The sequence below is a fragment of the Artemia sp. Qi Xiang Cuo genome, chromosome 6 (genome assembly GCF_049724085.1).
Source record: "Artemia sp. Qi Xiang Cuo chromosome 6, ASM4972408v1, whole genome shotgun sequence".
Taxonomy (NCBI): domain Eukaryota; kingdom Metazoa; phylum Arthropoda; class Branchiopoda; order Anostraca; family Artemiidae; genus Artemia; species Artemia sp. Qi Xiang Cuo.
The window spans coordinates 963,464-986,246 of record NC_142799.1 but is presented as its reverse complement, the minus strand read 5'-3'; the positions used below and the strand labels follow the sequence as shown (position 1 = coordinate 986,246).

The window sequence follows — 22,783 nt, the reverse complement described above, 5'->3', positions numbered from 1 at the left end:
TAAGACTTTCAGGCTAAGATTTCAGTGTTAACAGTTAGCTAAAATGTAATAAAAGCATTTAATCACGTAGCTATATGCAAGTGCCCGTACTGCTACGCCATCAAGACTTGTATAATAGTGTCTTGTTTATACTTTTTGGTGTGTTCAATCACCAGTTTATGATATTTTCTTAATTTTACCTAATCAAAGCAAGAAAAGTTTCAAGAAATATTGTATTATTGCACGGTCATCAGAAGTGCAGATACTTGTAAAATTTCGACGAAATTAAACTTTCAGCAGTGATAAAAAAAAGGCTCATATATTAACAAATTTATATGACAAACAAGAGCAAACAAGTTGGTGAGTTGAGGAAAACGAGTTAAAAAAAAATCCAAATAGTTTCAAACTATCAGGATGCTATTTGGTAGCTCAATTTGTCTTTGTTTTTTCTTCTTTTTTTCTTTGATTTCTTCTTTGTTTTTTCTTGTTTTTTCAACATGAACTTTTTTTTAGGATTTTGTTAATCATCTCTTGGTTATAAATAAACCCTATGACTTTGTCATTTTTTTACTGAATTAAATTTTAAAAATAACAAGTTTTTTTAACTGAAAGTAAGGAGCAACATTAAAACTTAAAAATAACAGAAATTATTCCGTATATGAAAGGGACTGTCCCCTCCTCAACGCCTCAGTCTTTACGCTAAAGTTTTTTTATTGTTTTAAAAAATAGAGTTGTGAGAAAGAGTCTAACTTTAGCATAAGGAACGAGGCGTTGAGGAGGGGGCAGCCCCTTTCATAAACGGAATAATTTCTATTCGTTTAAGTTTTAATAATGCTCCTTACTTTCAGTTAATTTTTTTTTTAATTTAATTTTTGAACGTTTTTGAATTAATGGAGGTTTTGATTTTGGCTCACCGTACATTAATAATGAAAAAAAAATTACATTTTAATTTTACTTTTATTTGGCTAAATAACTTTCTCGAAACTTGTTTAATTTTATTTACGAACGTTTTTATTAGTAATCAATATACGTAACTTACGAATTAACTTACGTAACGAACTTCTATGTCCATTTTTTTTAATACGTATATTAGGGGGTTCGCCCCCTAGTCAATACCTCGTTCTGTACACTAAAGTTCAAAATTTGTTCTAATTCTTTAAAAATGACCCCTTAATCACAAAGGCCGGTAATTAGATTAAATAGCTCTTATGAAAGTACTTAAAAATCTTTGGCTTAAAGAGCGAGGTATTGACTAGGGGGTGAACCTAATCATACACTTAATAATTTCTGTTCGTTTTGAGTTTTGATGTTGCTCCTTACTTTTAGTCGAAAAACTTGTTTATTTTTTTATTGAATTTCTGATCGTTTTTTTAAATAATGCTGGGAAACCAGGCGCCCCTTCATAGCAATGTCCCTTCCCCCATGAAAACTTCCTCCATGGAAAGATCCTCCCACATAACCCCCGAACCTCCCCCCACCCACAACCAGTAAAAATCCCCGTTGAAAAACATATTTATTATATTTTCGACCATGCTGAACAAAATGGCTATCTCAAAATTTTGATCGGGTGACTTTGGAAAAAAATGAGCGTGGGAGGGGGCCTAGTTGCCCTCCATTTTTTTGTCACTTAAAAATAGCACTAGAACCCTTAATTTCCGTTCGAATGAGCCCTCCCACGATATTCTAGGACCACTGGGTTGATACGATCACCCCTGGAAAAAAAAACAAAAAAAAAAAATATAAACACACACCCATGATCTTCCTTCTGGTAAAAAATACAAAAATCTACATTTTTGCAGATAGGAGCTTGAAATCTCTTGAGTAGGGTTTTCTGATACGCTGGATTTGATGGTGTGACCTTCATATAGATGCTATAGCTTTTAGGGGGTCTTTCCCCCTTTTTTCGAAAATCAGCCAAATTTTCTCAGGCGAGTAACTTTTGATGGGTAGGATTAAACTTGATGAAATTTATATATTTGAAATCAGTATTAAAATCTGATTCTTTTGATCTATCTATTGATATCGAAATCCCGTTTTTAGAGTTTTGGCTACTATTGAGCCGGGTTGCTCCTTACTTAAAGTAAAACCACACAACACACAGTTACCACAAACTGTTTGATTGTCAGCTGAGCATGCCAGCAATAATTGGAATAAATCTTGGTCACAATTTTAGTCATGAGAAATTACCTTAAATCTAATCTTTATTAGGATTGACTCACCCCCCCCCCTACCACAAGGTGGATCCTTGGCTAGTAACCTATCGGTAAATTTCACCCTGTTTGTCCAGACCAATACAAAGCATGCTTGAACCGTTTCGATTTTTCTTGGAGTGAAAACAAATAGCTAAACATAGTCTCTTCTCTGTTGTTTTTATAATTTTTTTTATATTCCCTTTTCAATTAACTATTCTTGCCTTATTTTCTATTTTCATCATGTAAAATTATAGGAAGAAGTAAAGTCCAATTTAGGCAGTTTTTATTATACTTGTCGACCAGCTGGGATCATTGCTGGGCAATCACATGGATACCTGATAAAGGATGTTAAAATTATTAAAAATAAAACAATTTCAGTTTTTAGATGATGGCAAAGGGATGCCAAAACTAATCTTTTCCTGAGTAATGGCAAAACCAAATGAGTATTAACGACCCCCAGTTTCTTGAAACAATGGCCCGAAACTGGAATAATCTACATCTACATGCTTGACTCAATAGAGAATCTACCCCTTCAAAATTTCTCTAATTTGATGAGGAAATGCACTTTAAGGTAGCCAAACTATATACAGAAAGCTGACAGCAAACAAGCAACTATTCGAGCTATGTCTGCTTGGCTCTGAAATGCTGTACCCCTCCCTCAGAAATCTTTAACGCTGTACACATGGTAATCTAAGAAGCTGAACAAGAGCCTTTTCTGTTATTTTGTCACGATGAATAAAATTGTTCATAAGTTTGCAAATAGGAGTATAAAACGAAAGATTGTTGACACCAGTAGAATGGACCACTATAGTTCTTCAGCTTAAAACAACATCCACCCCCTTCCACTAAATAAAAAACCTAGTTTAGTGTATATCTTGGCCCTTCCAGTCATTGGTATACTAAACTAGGGTGCATGGGACATGGATACTCAGAAAACTAGGCGAAAGGCTTTGTCAAAATAATCAGATTTTGTTTTGAAATAATGATTGTCTTTGGTCCTACCTCTTTTCATACTTTTTTACGGAATAATTATGTTTTACAAAACATAATTCTTCAGCAAATACCCAAACTTTACCAAGCTTTCAAATCTAAGTGCTTTCTAATGTAAAGTGGCATGAAATTTAAATTATGAAGACCTACTATGAAGAACCACTCGTGTCTTTAAGCTTACAGTAACATCCAGCCATGTCTGGATTTTTTTTATTTTCTCTCATTAAATGATTGGTTTTAGTCTCATGTTTCTTTGTAATTTTTTTTAGGAAATAATTACATTTTATTTAGCTTTCAAATCTAAGCATTTTCTAATGCTTAGCAGTATAAAATAAAGACTATGAAGATTTACAAAATGCAACTGGAAAACTGTAAAAAATTTAAATTACCTTGTCTTAATTTCTTCTTCACTTACAGCTCCATCTGCAGGCCTAATCACATCTAGGATATTTATTTTGGTGTTTCCATTTGCTCCAGTTGATATCTCCACTTGAATTTGGCCTTTGCCTTCTTTTTCAATGCATATTTCAGATAGCTTAGTATTTTTGTTAAGATATTCAATATTTTGAAGGTAAATTTCTGGCTCATTTACACAAACATTGTATGATTCCTTCAGATTCTTTACAATTGTACCAACTGGTTCATTAAAGTCTAACAGAAAACTAAAGGATGCTGTTTCTTGTCCTATGATGATACTAGATCCAGCTCCATCCATGTTGTCATGAACTAATCCTAAAAAATAGTGTTGGAATGTGGCAATAGTCATTGAAATTTAAACTTTTTTGAATAGTCTCAAAGTACTCCCTTGACACATAACTTTTTATGTTGTTAAAGTGCCAAGGACACTAAAAATGAAATATGATGAATGAAATGAAATGAAATAAAAATGAATCTTTAAATTGGTTAGTTGGAAACTTACACAACCATATACCTCTTAAAAAATAAGGAAAACCCAGGAACTCAATTTTTCATGCAAAAGATGTTCAATGCAGGATCACAGTTTTAGCACTTACCAAGCACCAAGTTTAAAAATAAAAAAGTGTGTGAAAAATCAGCAGAAAATTAGCAAAAAAATATACCATCCTGTAGATCTACAAAGTGTAAATTACCACAGTAGCAAAAGACAGATACTGCCATTATTTGCCAGTAAACTGTGGGAAAAAAAAACTATGCAAAAATATAACCGTAACATTCCAAATTGGAACTGAAGAGAAATGTATATATTAGTGGTGTTTCTCAGGGAATAATTTTGGGTCAAATTTTGTTCAATATCAACAGTAATTATGCTCCAAAAGTTGTAAGAAATAAGATGAGACTTTATGCTGATGACTGAAAATATATTGGATTTGCAGAGTTGTTAATGACAAGAGCTTTCATACAGGAAGATATAAATGCACTCTCACTTTGTGCCCACAAGGGGAAGCTTGATTTTAATTATAAAAAAAATGTAAGACAGTGCATTTTTGAAGAAAGAATGAAAGCTGGCAGCACTGTATTATTGGAGGGGATGGCTCCGGAAAATTAGCTGATAGAGATTTGGGAACTGTTGTTGATGAGGAATTGAAATTCTACAGTCATACAAAAACAGCATATGCTAAACAATCTCAGATCCTTGGCATAATTTATCATACTGTACATAGTAGATCCCCCAATGTTATGTCATGCAGTAAAAGGGTCTCCTGCAACAACTGCTAGAAGTTCGGATGTGTGTTGCAACATCCTTGAACATGGGGAATCAGCAGAAAATTGACTAAGTCCAAAGGCAGGTAACAAAAGTTGTTGATGGATGCAAGAATTTTGATTACCCATCTCAATTGAAAATGCTAAAGGTCCCAACACTCATTTATAGATGCCAGACAAGTGGTTTCCTAATGACCTATAAGCTTTTGAATGCCAAATCCTCCTGTCAAAAGCCCTTTCAGCTCTTTGAATTCTTCATGACAAAAAGGGCGTAGTAAAAAGTTATCCTGGAAGAGAGTATATACCAGAGTCCACAACCACTACATCTCCAAAAGAGTGGCAGCCCATTGGAAAAATCTTCCTGGGATAGCTGTAACCACACCCTTTTTTGATGTATTTAAGATTATCATGAACAAGAGCTGGTCCTTCAGACCATGGAAGACATAATGGGACACCAGCTTCCCATCATCACTGACCAGCAGCTCTACAGGATTCTTCCTTACTTTGATGGACATTGCAATTTAAGGTAATGCAGGAAACATTTTCTTAATTAGTATCAGACTGAAAAAAAGATAGAGTAAGAAGGGTGAGATACAATCACAAGATTGTAGCCTAGCCTACTATAGGGTTAGTACTCTGAAATTAGCTAAATCTAAAATGTGATAAGTTATCCTAGAAAAGTTTGGTTAAAGATAAGTTTTCGTAGACCTAGAAGGCCTATCCATATAGGCATACAAGTTTTAAATGTATGCCATAACAACCATGGACTAGATGTTAGTACTGGGAGCAGGGGCATCAATTGAGGAGTGGGGCCTTGCCTCCCCCATGAAAGTTGTAAAATTCCTTTTTTGGATATTTTCATTGCAAAATCCTAGTGAATAATTAGTGTTTGGCCTCTTCTGAAGGAAGAGGACAACAACTTATACGGATCAGGGGCATCAATTGAGGAGTGTGGCATTACCTCCCCCCTAAAAGCTGGAAAATTCCTTTTATGGATTAATTTTTTTTTTTCTGAGTAGTTTGAGCATATCAGCAGACATCAGACTCCGCAAAGCCAAACAAATATACAAAGAAGACCATAACCAGGTTAGATGCAGCTAAGTACAAGAGCATGATGCAAAGTGTAGATTGGGAATGAATGAGGCTCGAAGATGATGTAAACAATCAGCTACAACTAGTCACTGACATCATCAAAACAGCAGTTGCTTGCTGCTCAATCACTAGCAAGAAACAGTCCTAAAAACTCTACCAAAATTAGACCCCAATATGAAGCGACTGATGAACATTAAACAATTGAAGTTTAAGAAATTACAAGAATTCAGGAGCGAGGAGAACAAAAAAGCATACCAACAAGCTAGCAATAAAGTCCGCAGTGAATCCAGAAAAGTTGAAAAGGAGCAGGAACAGTATGTTGCCAGCAAGGCAAAAACCAACCCAAAATTTTTTGGAAACACGTCAACAAAAAGCTCACTAGTAGAACTGGAATCCCTGACCTGAACCAAGATAATGGCAATAAAGTCATCACCCCGGCTGAAAAGCAGAAGTACTGAGCCAGTTCTTCAGCTCAGTATAAACTACCAAATCCCCAGAAGCCAGCACTACTACTGACCGCTAAGATGGCTGAAGATTGCTGCTGAGGAGCTTGCAGAGCCACTTACTCACGTGTTTATTACATCCCTACAGCATGGTATAGTCCCAGCTAAATGGAAACAAGCTAATGTTGTGCCCATACATAAGAAGGGGGATGAATGCAGTGCCTCCAACTACAGGTCAATAAGCCTAACTTCCCAGCTCTCCAATATTATGGACAAATTAGTCCATGACAAGATTATGAATTTTGTATCTGAAAATCAACTGATTAGTGTAGAACAGTTTGGCTTCATGCAAAGAAGCAACTGCACAAATCAACTCCTAAAAGTTTTGGACGAGTGGACAACAGCCTTGAAAGTGGCCTGAGTATTCTGGTGCTTCTGTTTGATGTAGAAAAAAGACTTTTTGACAAAGTCCCCCATAGCACCCTGCTCTCACGGCTTCGTACCTTCGGTAAAAGTGAGCAGATGATTTTGTGGATATCTTCCTTTCTACTTGACCGTAGCCAGATTGTTAAAATGGAAGACATATTGTCATCAAAAGCTAGTGTACCAAGTGGCATCATCCAGGGGAGTGTAATAGGGCCAATACTCTTCATCCTCCACATAAATAGCACAACTGAAGGTATCACCAGCTGCATCAAGCTATTTGCAGATGACACAAAGCTTTCCAGGCTAGAGGCAAAACCAAAAGATATAACTATCCTGCAGTGCAACATTAACATATTGAATGGTAATCTTGAGAGCCTAGAATAAAGCTCCAATGCTACAAAGTACAAGCCTTTATGGATTTGACCCACACCAAAAAACATCGATGACACCCTCACATTAGCAAGAAGAAACACTGTCTCAGTCATATCACACACTGATTGTGAAAGAGATAGGGAGATTTTTATAGACTCAGGGCTAAAATTCCACCAACACACAGATCTCATTGCAAATAAGGCAAGCAGGCTGGTTGGTCTAATCAGGCAGTCTTTTAGGCATTTAGACACTAAAACTTTCACCAGACTCTACAAAGCCCTTGTGCGATCAACCATTGAGTATGGAAACATACTCTGGAGCCCCTCATACATTAGCGATGCTATCAGAATCAAAAAGGTGCAGGGACATGCCACCAGTTTCGAGCTATATTATCTGGATTTTTTGTTTCACTATTATGTCAAGGCCCATGAAATTCACATGCCCAGAGTGCAGACTTCGTGCTGCTAGTGGAACAATGCACTGCAGTTGGTGTCAACAGTGGTTCCATCCAAAGTGTGCAGGCATTTCTATTGAGGAGAGAAAACAATGTGGTGAGTGGCTATGTTTAAACTGCAAGTCCTCCCGTTCTTTGAATGATGACCCTGAACCACCTTTAATACCACTTTCTCTACCCCCTGGCTCTAAACCATGAACTACACCCAAATCTGTCACAAAACCTAAAACCCCAAAATCAGTTTAAAAAAATCAAGCTTTCCAAGTCCCCCCTTGTGTTGACTGTGTTAAACATATCAAACAGCTGGCTGATCTCCGATCTAAATACAATTTCCAGTTAGAGAAGAATTCAGAGCATGAAGTAGCCATAGAAGATTTGAAAAAACAAGTTGAAATATTTCTCAATGACCAAAAAACTGGCAACAATATACTCCATGAATGTGATCTGGAAATTATAAAATTAAGTGAAAATATCAACTCCCATAATTCCCACCGCCTTCTTATGGAAGATGATCTCTACAATCTAAAAAACAATCAAGTGACCCTTAAATCAAAAATTACCAAATTACAAGAGGACCTAAAAAACAATGAAGCAATTATTAATACACTAGGGGATCAATTATCAGAGTTCAGCAAATCCAGCATTAATTGCAAAGTATCCCATGATAGCATACAAATACCTACATGTAGTATGACTACTGATGACGCCCTTGAGTTCGTGAATAGTCCAGTGACTTCCGTTTTTTTTTGCATAAATTACCAGGTGATAATGAACAAAACGAAAGGATTAACAAGGTTATGGAGAAGTCATTACCAGACGATGACATTGTTATTATTTTTGAAAAAATTACGAAAGTGATGGATTAAAGGAAAATAAATGTAAAAATAAGCAGAAAGGAAAATGTGATCTGCAATCATTTAATAGTGGTTTCTGCAAGTTTCACAAAAAAAGCAAGTTTCTACATATTTGTCGTCATTTTATTTCGGGAGTCTGTGTGTCTGATAAGTGTTTTTTTTACCAAGTTGATCTGTGTTCTGTTTTATCTTGTTTTGACAAGTTGTGTACTTTTACTCATGCATCTTCAGGGTTGGAGCGTAAGTTTAAAACCCAACGTTTTTTAGGGAGACGCCGAAAGTATTCACGACCCCCGCCCTCCCCTAGTTCATGTTCCATTCGACTTTCAGTCTTATCCCCCTGCATACCTGATACAGAGCAGTATACCTCAGGAATCCATCCCTCAAAACAATCCTCCCCCCCCCCAAGTACTTACACACGTGCCCAGTCAGTCCAACCCCCACAATCACTTTACTCAATTCGGACCATCCCCAAACCCCCCCTCACTCATATTCCTCCCAAAAATCCAATTCCTTTCGACTCCTTTCTTCTCCGTGCGTCCAAGAAGTTACCAGCCGGTTCTGGACTCCACCTTTTATGTGCTGAAACAAACCCAACCCCTCCCCTCTCAGACACCCTCCACCATACTTCCCTCCCTCAGCATCATCTTGCCCCCCCCCCATATAAAGAACACTCCCAATTTGACTTATTCCCAGATCACCAGGAAACCTTTCTCCCCTCCCTTGCACTTTATCCCCCCTGGCTACCCTACCAGTATGACTCTGGTTTAAGAGTAAGCAGGCAGAATGATCCACAGGTAGCACCTCCATGCAGAGTTTCTAAAACTTCAAATAGTGAGACGAATTCCACCGTAGTTCCATCCCAACTTAATAATATCCCCATAATTTGTCTGCTGTCCTCCTTTTCTCTCAAGGCTGGTCCAGTCCCGCCTTTTAATTGTGCCTCAAAACCATCCCTTACCCACATCATCCTTCTCATAAACTCCAACCCCAAATAACTCCATCCCAAATTGAAAAAAAAATCCCAATACTCAAATCGGTTTAAATTTCCAACTTTCCTACTTTGCTGAGAGCCTGAATTTTGATAAAATTACCAAACTCGAGGGTATTTCTGAAATTCATAAAATTAATATTATTGCTCTGACAGAGGTTCAGTCCCAGAACCCAGATTTCCTAAAAATCAGCAATTATACTCAGTTTATAAAACTTCGCCCTCCCAATCACCCTCTGGGGAAAAAAGGGGGTGGTATTTTATTTTTTTTCTGAGATAACCTCCAACCTAAACTCATCCCCACCCAAAACTTATCAGATTATGATGCAATCCTATGGCTGAGCCTTAGACCGAAAGTACTTCCCGCCCTTTCAATTTAATTGTAACCGCTGTCTTTTATCATTCCCCTAACCAAAGTATTGACCAGAAACGCAAATTTATACAACAATTTCTTATAAGTGCTGACTTTGTGTTATCAAAGTATCCAAATGCTGGTATTTGCTTACTTGGCAATGCAAATGACCTGAGGATAGACTCTATTTGTACCTCTCTTAATATTAAACAACTGATTAAAATATCTACAACAAAAGGTAACACCTCTCTGGATGTTATTTGTTCAAACATGAGTAAGTATTACAACTCCCTGCAAGCACTGCCACCATTAGGAGGCAGTTACCCCTATGGTCTTTTTTTCTCCCTCTTCAGTCATTGAACATTCCTTTACTACCTCCATAGGGGTTTGCCGTCCCCTCAGTCACACAGGCCTTTTTTCTTTTGGATCATGGCTGACCAGTGAAAGATGGTCAGACCTTTATAATTCTAATAACCTTGATAATAAAATTTTGATTTTTCACAAAAACTAACTGATTCCTACTCATTATGTTTCCCAGAAAAAAAAAATCAGAAAATGCTCCAGTGATAAACCTTACATAAATTAAATAAAAAAATAAGTTTTTTAAACTGAAAGTAAGGAGCAACATTAAAATTTAAAACGAACAGAAATTATTCCGTATATGAAAGGGGCTGTCCCCTCCTCAACGCCTCGCTCTTTACGCTTAAGTTTTTTATTTTTTGAAAAACAGAGTTGTGAGAAAGAATCAAACTTTAGCGTAAAGAGCGAGACGTTGAGGAGGAGACAACCCCATTCATATATGGAATAATTTCTGTTCATTTTAAATTTTAACGTTGTTCCTTAATTCCAGTTAAAAAAACTTGTTTTTTTTATTTAATTTATGATCGTTTTTTAGTTAATTCAGCTTTTATTTTGGCTCACCGTCATTGAATAAGTAAACAAAATTTGCATAAATATGTTACTTTTCTTTTGCTAAATGGCTGTCTCTAAATTTGGTTCTGACGTAATTTACAGATTAACTTACGTAACGAACTTCTATTGTGGTATATTTTTCTTCTGGAAAAAAATAAAAAGTTGCAGATTTTTGCAGATATGAGCTTGAAACCTATGTTAAAGGGTTTTCTGATACGCTGAATCTGACAGTGATTTTAATTAAAAATTTTTCACTTTTAGGGGATGTTTCCCCCTCTTTAAAAAATCAGGTAAGTTTTCTCAGGCTCGTAGCCTTTGATGAGTAATACTAAACTTAACAAAATTTGTATATTCAGAATCAGCATTATAAGCCCATTCTTTTGATACATTTATTGACATCAATGTTCCGTTTTTAAAAGTTTCGATTACTATTGAGCCGTATCGCTTGTTTTTTTTTTTATTGTTTTTTTTATTACGTTTATGTTACTCAATATATGAAAGGGGTTATACCCTTATTCAATAACACGCTCTTTGAGTTAAAAGTTAAAAAAAAATTTAATTAACAAACCCCAGAATTACAAAGGCCGTTTAATTAGAATAGATAGCTTTTTTGAAAACACTAAAAAAAACTGTAGCGTAAAGAGCGAGGTATTGACTTGGGGGAGAAACCCCTCATATACGTAATAATTTCTGTTCGTTTTAAGTTCTAATGCTGCTTCTTACTTTCAGTTGAAAAAACTTTTTTGTTTTTTTTTGTTTAATTTCTGATCGTTTTTTAAATAATGCTGGGAAATCCGGCGCCCCCTTCATAGAAATGTCCCTTACCCCAAAGAAACATCCTCCACGGAAAGATTATCCCGAGTAACCCCCTCCTAAAGCCCCTCTCCCCCCCCCACCAAAAAATTTTTTTCCCTGAAAATGTCTGTATACTTCCCAATAACCAATACAATATGCAAGCAATGGGCAAAGTTCATAACTTGCAGCCCTTCCCCTGGGAACTATGGGGGATTAAGTCATCGTAAAAGACATATTTATTAGATTTTCGACTATGCTAAACAAAATGGCTATCTCAAAATTTTAATTGGGTGACTTTGAGAAAAAAATGAGCGTGGGAGGGGGCCTAGTTGCCCTCCATTTTTTTTTGTCACTTAAAAAGAGCACTAAAACTTTTACTTTCCGTTCCAATGAGCCCTCTTACGATATTCTAGGACCACTGGGTCAATACGATTACCCCTGGAAAAAAAAAAAAAAAAAAAAACAAAAAAACAAACAAATTAACACGCATCTGTGATCTTTCCTCTGGTCAAAAATGCAAAATTCCACATTTTTGTAGATAGGAGCTTGAAACCTCCGCAGTGGGATTCTCTGATATGCTGAATGTGATGGTGTGATTTTCATTATGGTGCTATAGCCTTTAGGGGTCTTTCCCCCTTTTTTTCAAAAATCAGCCAAATTTTCTCAGGCGCGTTAGTTTTGATGGGTAAGATTAAACTTGATGAAACTTATATATTTGAAATCAGAATTAAAATCTGATTCTTTTGATGTATCTATTGGTACCAAAATTCCGGTTTTTAGAGTTTCGGTTACCATTGAGCCGGGTTGCTCCTTACTTACAGTTCGTTACCACAAACTGTTTGATAATCACATAAAAATGTTAAACCATACGAAAATAAGCTTATTTAACAGGGGTATTTTAGCTGAAGCAAATAAATTAAGAAAGAAATTAAAAAGTCAAATTAGAAAAGCTGCCCGAGCCTACTATAAAAAATAATAATTAAAAACTTGTGCCATGATAAACCAAAGAATTGGTACTCTGAAATTAAAGAACTAACCGGCAAGAGTCAAGAACAACTAAATTTTAATATAAATGAACCTCCAAAGGTCACAACTAATGACCTCAATAAGTTTCTGGCTTGTATTGTCCAGAGTCTCCCACAACTATCTTATGCATTTCCAGGTGTTCCTGATCCTTTTTCACTCCCACATATTTCCCCACTTGATGTTGTAAAAAAATTGAAAAACTAAAACGATCAAGCATTTGCCCTTTAGATTTTCCTGTTCCTCTGATTAGAGCTTTCAGTGATTACCTCTCAAAACCCCTATCCACCCTGTTTAATGAAATTACCGGATCTGGACAGTTACCTCAATATTGGAAACAATGCTTAATTACCCCAATCAAAAAGAAAATGGGAAGCCTGGCTTTTTTGGCATTTGTCCTATTACCCTCACCTCAATTTTTCAAAATTGTATGAAAGTTTTCTTGCAGACTGGCTTAAGATGAAAGTCCTCCCCCTCATTGATTTTAGACGGTTTGGTAATCTCAAATCCATGTCAACCTCTCATTACCTGATCCATCTTGTTGATACCATGGGTAAATTACTTGAAAAACCTAACACTTGGCTGAATCTGATTTCTATTGATTTTCATAAAGCTTCCAATTTTATTAACCTCAACTTACTCATAGATAAATTTATAAATGAATTCCATATTGAAACTTTCCTTGTTAAGCTTGTTGCCTCTTTTCTCTCTAATAGATCCCAAGCAGTTAAATATCGAAATTGTTTCTCAGATCATCTCCCCATATTTAATGGCAGTCCTCAGGTGACTATTCTAGGCCCTCTCCCTTTTTCTCTTATGATTAACACCCTTTCAACTCTTTGTGACAATAGTTGGAAATTTGTCGATAACTTGACATTTTTAGAGATATGTCATAAAAACATTTTTAGCAACCCAATGGGCATACTCCAAGATATTGCCTGTGAGGCCTCTTCCCTTGACATGACAGTTAACCCTTCTAAATCCGCAATAGTCTCAGTAAGTTTCCTTAAATCCCCTCCCCTTTTTCTTGCTCCTATTCCTCCTGAAACCTCTGTCACATCTCTTAAACTCCTTGGTTTTATAATTTTGCAGTTTTGCATTTTGCAGTTTCTAATATAAGTGACAAAGGAATCATATAGCATTCCAATAGTTTTTTTTTTTTTTTTTGCATTGTTTGCCAATTTTTTAGTTTTTATGCTTTTGTTATGATTTTCTTGTTTATTTGTTTTTTTATGGACTTCAAAATTCAAATTCGGCCCTTCAGGGCTTGTGATAGTAATTTCTCGAAATAAATATCTATCTACCAAACAACTCCCTGGACTAAAAGAAATGTCCTATGAAGAGCACCTGAAGCAAATGAAGGTCCCAAGCCTAAACTATAGAAGAAAAAGAGGGGACCTGATCCAGATTTTCAAATCAAGAAAGGATCTAGTTAGAACCAAGTTCGGCAAATTCTTCTGTAGTCAGACTAATGTCTATACTATGGCTCATTCTGCAAAGATCCAGAAACAAACAGCATCAACTAGACAGAGATCTTCTATCTGGTCACTTAGAGCAGTTAAAGACTGGAACTCGTTCCCCGAAGAAGTAGTGTTGGCACCAACTCTAAACAGCTTAAAAAACCATCTTGACAAGCATCTACAGAAAGAAGTGTTTATTCACAATACATAACATACAAAAGTGATATGACTTTGTGCACTAGGTGCACTATGTTGAGCCAAAATTAGAGAGTGCCATAACAGGATATGATATCCTAGTAAGAGGCACTGTTCCTGTAAGTTATGTATTTTCATTGGAAAATCCTCGTGAATAATTAGTGGTTGGCCTCTTCTGAAAGAAAGATGCTAATGAAACAATTTATCTTGTAAATGTAAGTAGCAACAAAGACCACACTGCCTTTCCATCACATAAGAACAAATACAAACCCACGCCATGCAACCACCTGTCACAGAAGTAATCAAGTATAGATAATGGCACTTTCTTGGTCATGTATTAAGAATGCCAGACTGTAGACTACCAAAGATGACATTCCAATGGAATCCAGGGGGCTCAAGACGCAGAGGCCAGCAGATGAATATTCTACTCCAGATGTACAAAAAAAAGACCAAGGAACAATAAACGCTGCAATTTTGCCAGACTGGGTGGATGTATTAGCTGCTGCCCAGCTTCGAGAAGAATGGCAAAGTCTTTCTGATGCCCTATTTGCCCTGGATGGTATTGGAGGAACTAAGGTAATAAGGTAAGGTGGCCTCTTCTGAAGGAAAATGCTAATGAAACAAGTTATCTTGTCAATGTAAGTAGCAACAAATACTGCACTGCCTTTCCATCATAAACAACAAAATACAAGTAGAACAATAGGAAATTTTTTCTATAAGACAGCAGAATGCAAACTTTAAATGAATATTTTTACCCTATATCCAAGGGCCATCCTCAGAAAAACAAATGAAAAAAATATATAAAAGAAACTCACATTAAAATACAATCATTAAAACTAAAATCTTTTTAAAACAAGTCCTAGCATCATTACTTCAGGGAAGTTCAATAAGGACTAAACTGTTTTTGAAAAGATTTTAGTTTTAATGTGAGTTTCTTTTATATTTTTTTTTTCATTTGTTTTTCTGAGGATAACCCTTGGATATTGGTCAAAATAATCATTTAAAGTTTGCATTCCACTGAGTTACCTACTGAGTTACCTTCCCAGCCGGGCCTCCCCCAGGCCACTCAGCGCGTCCCCAGGTGGCGGATAGGGGAACTTCCTACATATATGTAGGATACCTCCATGGAGAGAGGAGGCGCGGACCAAGGGGGCCCAGTCTCTGGGGGTCTTGAAACACCCTCACCTGGGGGACATAAATACAGGTGGAGGAGGAGGATGGCCCCTCTGATGTGCACTGGGCTGGGCCCACTGGCGCGTGGACACGTCCCGCCAGTCACAATCCACTCCCCCAGCAATGAGTAAATTGTTGGTGATGCAGGATACCATAAGGACGCATTATCGGTAGAAGTTATAGTCGGCCCCTGCTAGGGACAGACAGGAGTCGCTTGCCGATGTCCTGACAGCAGCCAAGAAACCCCTTTTTTCACTTTTATGATGATAATTAGCAAACAAATTAATGTGAGAACCTTTGCTACCGCGTCCAGGGAAACCGACGAAGGCCATGCGTTTAGATCTACCGCGTTCGGGGCAGCCAACGATACGACGACCACTAATCGCGCGAATACCTCAACTTTGACAACTCCCTCCCTGGAGGCTATTATATCACCTAAATCGACTTTATCAATTGGTACCCTTAATATCAGAATGCTTGCAAAACAAGGAAAAAAGGAACTCCTCCTGAGAGAGATAAACCATTACAATTGGGACGTAGTCGGCATATCCGAAACCTACCTCCCAGTCACCGGCAAAGAAAAACTTGATGAAGCTACTCTTGTACTATCAGGACGTGCTGATGGGAAACACCAGCAGGGAGTAGGCTTCTTACTCTCCAGTAAGGCTAGGAGATCACTAATCGCAGCAACACCCATCTCAGAACGTCTGATCATGATCTGCCTGAAAGGCTCACCAGCAAATCTTACAATCATCCAAGTATATGCACCCGACTCTAGCAGAGATGATGAAGAATCCGAAAACTTTTATCTCCAACTTCAGTGTCTAGTGGACTCCGTACCAAAAAAAAGATATAGTCTTTGTCATCAGGGATTTCAACGCCATTGTCGGTGACGACCCATCTGGCAACGAGGACGTGATGGGCAAATTTGGCCATGGCCAGCTGAACAAGAGAGGTGAGCGCCTAATGGAATTTTGCCGAGATAGTGATCTTGTTATCACTAACACATTCTTCAAACACAGAGCCCGACGTAAAACAACCTGGACATCCCCAGATGGAAGGACTCAGAATCTAATAGATTATATCCTCGTATCTAGACGCTGGGAATCTTCCATCACAAACACAGTCACTTTGGCTGGCGGCAACTTTGATAGCAACAACTCGCTTGTTATGACTTCCTTTAAAATGCGTCTAAAAGCGGCCACGAAACTCTCCAGAAAGCCTCCCAGATTCAGAGTAGACCTCTTAAAAGACCAAACTACTCGACAAAATTACACCGCTACTCTTTCCAAAAGAATTTCTCAACTCCTCTCTACATCCCCACTAACTCTATCAAAAGATGACATTGACAATCTTGTGAAGAGTAGCTCGCAGGTTATATGCGATGTTGCCCAGTCGACCCTGGGAGTCCAAAAGGCGGACCAAAAACCTTGGATCACAGATGAGATAATCTCATTATGTGAGGAAAAACGCAACCACACTAACAAACTAGATAGAGAAAGTCGGGATATGTACAAACGATTGAACCGTGGGGTAGAGAAAGCCACTCGCCGTGCTCACCGCTCCTATATAAGGGAACAATGTGAGCAATGCGAAATGGCATTCAAGAAAGGTGACTCTCACTTCATGTACAGGCGAGTGAGGGAACTAGCCAAAAAAAAGGGACTGAAAGCCTGTACCCTCCTTGATGAAGATGGTAACCAGATCCAAACTACAGACGGGATCTGAACCAGATGGAAAGAACACTTTGAGAGCAAATTAAACTCAACGATCCTCCCAGACCCATCGGTGCTTAACAGCTTTCCCGCAATCGCCGCAGACCCAAGCCTACTCCCACTTTGATCTGAGATAGAATCGGCTATCAAGGGTTTAAGGACAAACAAAGCTGCAGGCCCAGATGGAATCCAACCAGAATTACTAAAAGTAAATTGCAATCCCCTTGTTAACCTATACCTAAAAATTGCTACTGCTGCTTGGGAAGAAGGTCACTTCCCCTCCTCATGGTGTGAAGCCACAATAGTTCCAATCCATAAGAAAGGCTCGAAAGCAATCTGTGATAACTACAGGCCTATAAGCCTTACGAGCCACGCCGCTAAAATACTCACTAGAGTAATGCCGGAGCGTATAAGAGCTATATCTTCAACTGTGATTCCAGAATATCAGGCTGGTTTCCGCCCAAACAGGTCAACGATTGATCAGATGTTTACGGTACGTCAGATTATGGAAAAATATCTTGAACTTGGACGTAGTATTTTCCACCTATTCATTGACTTTAAGCAGGCTTTCGACCTCATATGGAGAGAAGGTCTATGGCAAATTCTTCTCCATTTTGGTATACCACAGAACTTAGCATCATTGATCAGAGATATGTGCTCAAAATCCAGAAGCTGCATCATGACAGGAAAAGGCCTTTCCAATAGCTTTGAAACATCGACTGGTGTGCTGCAGGGTTGCTTGCTTTCACCGGAACTGTTTAACCTGTTCCTTACCGCTGTCTTCTCACTCCTTGACAACTCGTCAGGTGTCCACATTGGGGGAATATCGATTGATAAATTAGCTTATGCAGACGACATAGACCAAGTAGCTGAGAACCTTGGGGATCTTCAGTCCCAGGCCGACAACATCCAATCAACCACCAGCTCCTTTGGAATGACCATCAATTCCTCAAAGACGAAGGCCATGCTCTGCTCGCGAAAGTAGGAAAAACAAGAAACCTTAAGCCTCCAGCTCGGTGGTGACAACATAGAATGGGTCGAAGATTTCACCTATCTTGGTAGCCTTATAACGTCCGATAAAAACCACTTGAAAGATATTAAGAGGTGCCTGCTGCTTGCAAACTCTAGCTTTAAAGCCTTGATGCCGATCTGGAGGAACAAGAATTTGTTGACACTGCTGAAAACAAGACTCTTTAACACACTGATTATCCCCATTGCTATTTACTCTTGTAAATCATGGACCCTCAAAACAGATGACTAATGTCACCTAGCCACATTTGAAACGAAGTCACTCTGCCGTATTGCTGGCATTACATACCTGGACAGGATCTCTAATATTAGGTTGTTTGAAAGCCTCAAGATCAAACACACCATACTTGATAAAATAAAACTGCAACAACTTAGGTGGCTAGGCCACATCCAGTGTATGGAAAATTCTCATCTGCTGAAAATAGTCTTTGATGGTCGCGTGCATGGTTCTTGCCCCAGCGGTCGGCCACCTAAGAGATGGAAAGACAACTTCTCTACACTCAACCTGCCACAACTTCTACGCCTGACTGAAGATAGATGCTCATACAGACGCCACATCAATAACATAGTGAATGAAGAGGCCCCAAAACGACCTTCGAGGACGGATGGGACTTAAGTAAGTAAGTAAGTATAGAAAAAAATTATCTATTGTTCTACTTGTATTTTATTGTTTATTCTGTAAATGCCTTGTACAGCCTATTGCTCTAATAATATATCTAATTGGTGTGCTGAATCTAATGATGATGTCATTTTTCTAGTTCATAATTTATAATTACATCTGTTCAGAAAAAAAACACTATAAAATTCTGAGCACAACTTTAAAATGTTTAAATACCGTACTTACTTATATAATTTCTGAAAGCACTATACTTCACTTTACCCCAGCCCCCTAATCAGGAGCAAATCTCCAGCTTTTTTATTGGGGGGGGGGGAGGGGGCAAGAAGGGCCCATATCTGGATAGTCAAAGGGCATGGGATGTATAATATTTTTCCTCAACGTTATTGGGGGGAGGCGACTGCCCCCCCAGACAACACCCCTGCCCCTAATGTGCAAACATGCATTCTCAAATTATATATTTTATATACATTTTTCAATATACATTTATATACTATGTAAACCAAATATATAATTTGGGCTATAAATTTGCAAAATAGAGGGGAGGGGTAAATAAAGGGAAGTCCTCTTAGGAATGATACAAGTAAGAATTTTATAACTTTACTGAAGTCATTTTCAGAATATTATAGCATTTCCTTCTGAAGAGGATTAATTATGAACTAGGACTTCTTATTTTTTATATAGGTTTCCACATCTTTGATTTGATGAAGTTAGTTTTGCCTCAGTGAGAACAATGTAATTGGGGATATGAATGTTATGAAAAATTATTTTAAAGTGGATAACAATGGAAGAGTCTGATTATTAGAAACATACTGCAGAAACCATGATATTTGAAAAGAACATAAAATAAATAATCTAATGGTACTAACCAAGCCTACATTTATTTTATTAGTATGTTGCCATCAGAATGGGTCAACCATTAGATGTTTACAAAAGCTTCAAGGTCAGTGTCAACCATGACTAGAAAAACAAACCATGGAAGAAACAGTGGGATGAACAAGCAACATCAAACAGGGTCTAAGCATCTAATATTCCTTACCCATGAAGTGTTTCCAATACTCAACAATCCTGTATATACATATAAAGTGATAATCTGCAAAATAATGAGCCAAGAACTTTTGTCAATACAACCTGAAAACATATACAAGCTCCTGGAGCCTTAGTTGTTAGAAGATGTAATTTAAGGTTTCTTCTTTTGTGTTTTTGGTAAAATTCTGTTTTAGGGTTTTCTTGCTACCTTTGGAAAGCAGTTGAATTAGGTGAAAGAAACGTTCAGGAATGAATCCTGAACCATAAACATACCCTGAAAAAGATGTTAGCCTACCAAGCAACTATGTATACTCTTTTCTTATTTCCAGGGCTGAGAAGATTGCATTAAATGACAGGTTTACGCCTATCTGAATTCTGACAAAAAAAGTTTAACCTGAATTTTAAGTTTTGAGACTCTTTTTCATTGGCTTTAGTTTTGAAAATGCATTTCCTATTATTTCAGTAGAATTTTAAGCCATATCATGAGTTGTTAGGTAACATTTATATTAACAGATTATTCAGACAGCTAAGAAACAAACTTACCTCTATAGTCAGAATTGCACCCTGAATCCAAATTTAATAGGCCTATTCATTTGTGTCAGAAATGAACTTTATCCCCATTCCCTAATGTGCAAATATATATCCTGAATTGGAATTTACCCTGAATAGGTATATATAGGGGTGAAGGTAAAGTTCATTTCTGACATAAATGCACATTAAATTTGGATTCAGGATGCAATTCTGACTATAGAGGTGAGTTAGTTGGATAAAATTCTAATTTAGCTACTTTTTATCTTGGAAAGGGGATAGGTTAGGAAAATTAAAATTTCAGTAATGAATCCAGAACCAAAAAAATATTCCTGTTATTTGAGTAGAATTTTCAGACCTATCAATGGGTATTTTCTAAATTTAGGAAATGTATTTGCACCTCATAAATGTATTGCATTTATGCAATAGGGAGTGTATTGCAACCTCATACATTAAGATTCAGCAAAGTTGTGAAGATAAAAACAGTTGTTTTGTTGTACTTCATTTAAAAAGAAGATCTATTTTGCAAGGTTTCATTTTGATAACACAAAGATTTTTAAAGGTCATCAAAGGTCAGGGTCCTCTAGAGGGAGAAGGAGTGGAGGTAGGTACTTCAAAATACCTTCTCAGGACATACTTTAGTCTGTTGGCCCATTCCTGAAAGTTTCATTTTCTTAACCTAACCCCTTTACAAGATAGCAAAAAGTAGCTAAACTAGAATTTTACCATTTGTTTCTTAGCTATCTGAATAATACATTAATATAAACATTACCCAAGTTGTTTCCTAAAATTGAGAAATAGATTTTGGTAAATAATTACCAAATCATATTATTGAGTTAGGAATAAAGTGAATACACCATTTGATGCCTTTTTTATGCTGATTACAAATACAATAATCATTTCTATCAGAAATGAATTTCAGCCCCCCCCCCCTAACCTAACCCCTACCCCCATATGTGCAAATATATATCCTGAATTGACATATATAGGGGGGGGGGGTTAAAATTCATTTCCAATAGAAATGATTGTTAGCCTATATTTGTAATCAGCATAAAAAAAGGCATCAAATGGTATAGGCCTATTCACTTTAGTTGTTACTCAATAATATGATTTGTTAAATATTTACCTAGATTTTCACATCTTTAAAACCTAATAAATTGAGACTGAGCAAATGTATAACCTAGGCTAAGGCTCAAAACACTTTTCTTGTGTTGCATTGGAGAAGATCTAGGCTATTTTGTCAAGCTTAACTTTATTAACAGAAGTATTGTCAGAGGTCCTGAACAGTCATTGCATTCTGGAGGGAGAAGGAAAGTACATTCTGGAGGAGAAGGTGCTTCAAAATATCCTCCAAGAAGATCATTAAGGCTATCTATACATTCCTGGTAGTTTCATTCTCCTGACTACAAGCATACCATTTACAAAAACTTAGAAGGCCCAAGGTCTTTCCTGGCCTATGGCTTATACCTTGCCCAACCAGAAATAACCCTCCTGTCAACAATAAAAAATTATCTATTACTTTTCTGGCATTATTCGTCAAGAATCCGTGTTTCTACTTTGAAATCTCCCGTGTCTTGAGCAGCATTGTCAAAAGTTAAAAAGATGTTTGAAAGCCTTCCATGAACATAAGGAATTCATCAGCACAAGTTCGCAGGGAAAGTGCGTTCAAGCAGTTCAAGGCCAAGGCTGCCCATGAAAAATTCATAGGGGGGCTTAGCATTTACGCAGAAAATCTGAGAAATTTGTGCGTTGTTTTGAGCAAGTTATTAATTCTCGGGGGGAAGGGGAGCATGGATTTTTCTGTAGAACTCCGTCTCAACTATGGCTTTTCCAGCCGAAGTCACCCGGGTGAAAACCGTTTTCCATTTCTTTGGATTTGTCTTTTGTCAAATGAAAGATCTTAAGCCGAATTGGCCAGCCATGACAAAAAAACCAACAAAGAGTCAACAACCAACACTTGTCAACCAGACGAACCTTAGACAAATGAAAATCATGAAGAAAAGATCTAATGGCCATTTCCTTAATTCGCATAAAAATGTGAAATGGAAGGTTATTCCTTAAAAGGGTTTCAACAGAATTTAAGTCCTTAGACAGTTAGACAGTTAAAACGACAGTTGAAATTACGTGATTTAAAGCCATTAGGCTTAATTTGTTTTTTAATTTTGTTTCATTTTCAAATCCAAAATGGGTAAATATTTTAAAAGATTTCGGAATCACCGATTCCTTCTTGCAATTTTTTAAGAAAATTTGTTGATTTAACAAATTAGCATGTTTTTTAACCAAAGACAAATAATAATTGACAGAAGCAGCAAATTGTTTTGGAATACAAAGGGAGCACACTTTTGGGAACACAAAAATCATATTTAAAAAATTCGACTGATCTTACAAATAAATTGAGAAATTTCACGTTGGAGGAGAGTTCCATTTTCTGTAGTTTTGATGTCTTACCAATGCACTCATATTGGGACTTAAAAAGGTGTGGG

The 22,783-nt window shown here is 37.2% G+C and overlaps 3 protein-coding genes across 3 annotated transcripts in view; 2 read left to right on the top strand and 1 right to left on the bottom strand.

Annotated features, from left to right (window-relative positions):
- Nucleotides 1–21,855, bottom strand: part of LOC148950776 (DNA-binding protein Ets97D-like) — a 39,097-nt gene extending 17,242 nt beyond the window's left edge. Inside the window, exons 1-2 of the mRNA XM_089090449.1 lie at nucleotides 21,820–21,855; nucleotides 3,551–3,893 (exon numbers count right to left, since the gene is read on the bottom strand). Coding sequence (XP_088946575.1) covers nucleotides 3,551–3,876 — 326 coding nt within the window. The 5' untranslated portion in view covers nucleotides 3,877–3,893; nucleotides 21,820–21,855. The remainder of the gene's footprint in view (nucleotides 1–3,550; nucleotides 3,894–21,819) is intronic.
- Nucleotides 13,885–14,226, top strand: LOC148950778 (uncharacterized). The gene has a single exon (XM_089090431.1). The coding sequence runs from the start codon at nucleotides 13,885–13,887 to the stop codon at nucleotides 14,224–14,226; it is 342 nt and encodes a 113-aa protein (XP_088946557.1).
- On the top strand, nucleotides 16,302–17,111 carry LOC148950777 (uncharacterized). The gene has a single exon (XM_089090429.1). It carries the CDS (start codon nucleotides 16,302–16,304, stop codon nucleotides 17,109–17,111), a length of 810 nt encoding a protein of 269 aa, XP_088946555.1.
- Nucleotides 21,856–22,783: the final 928 nt, after the last annotated feature.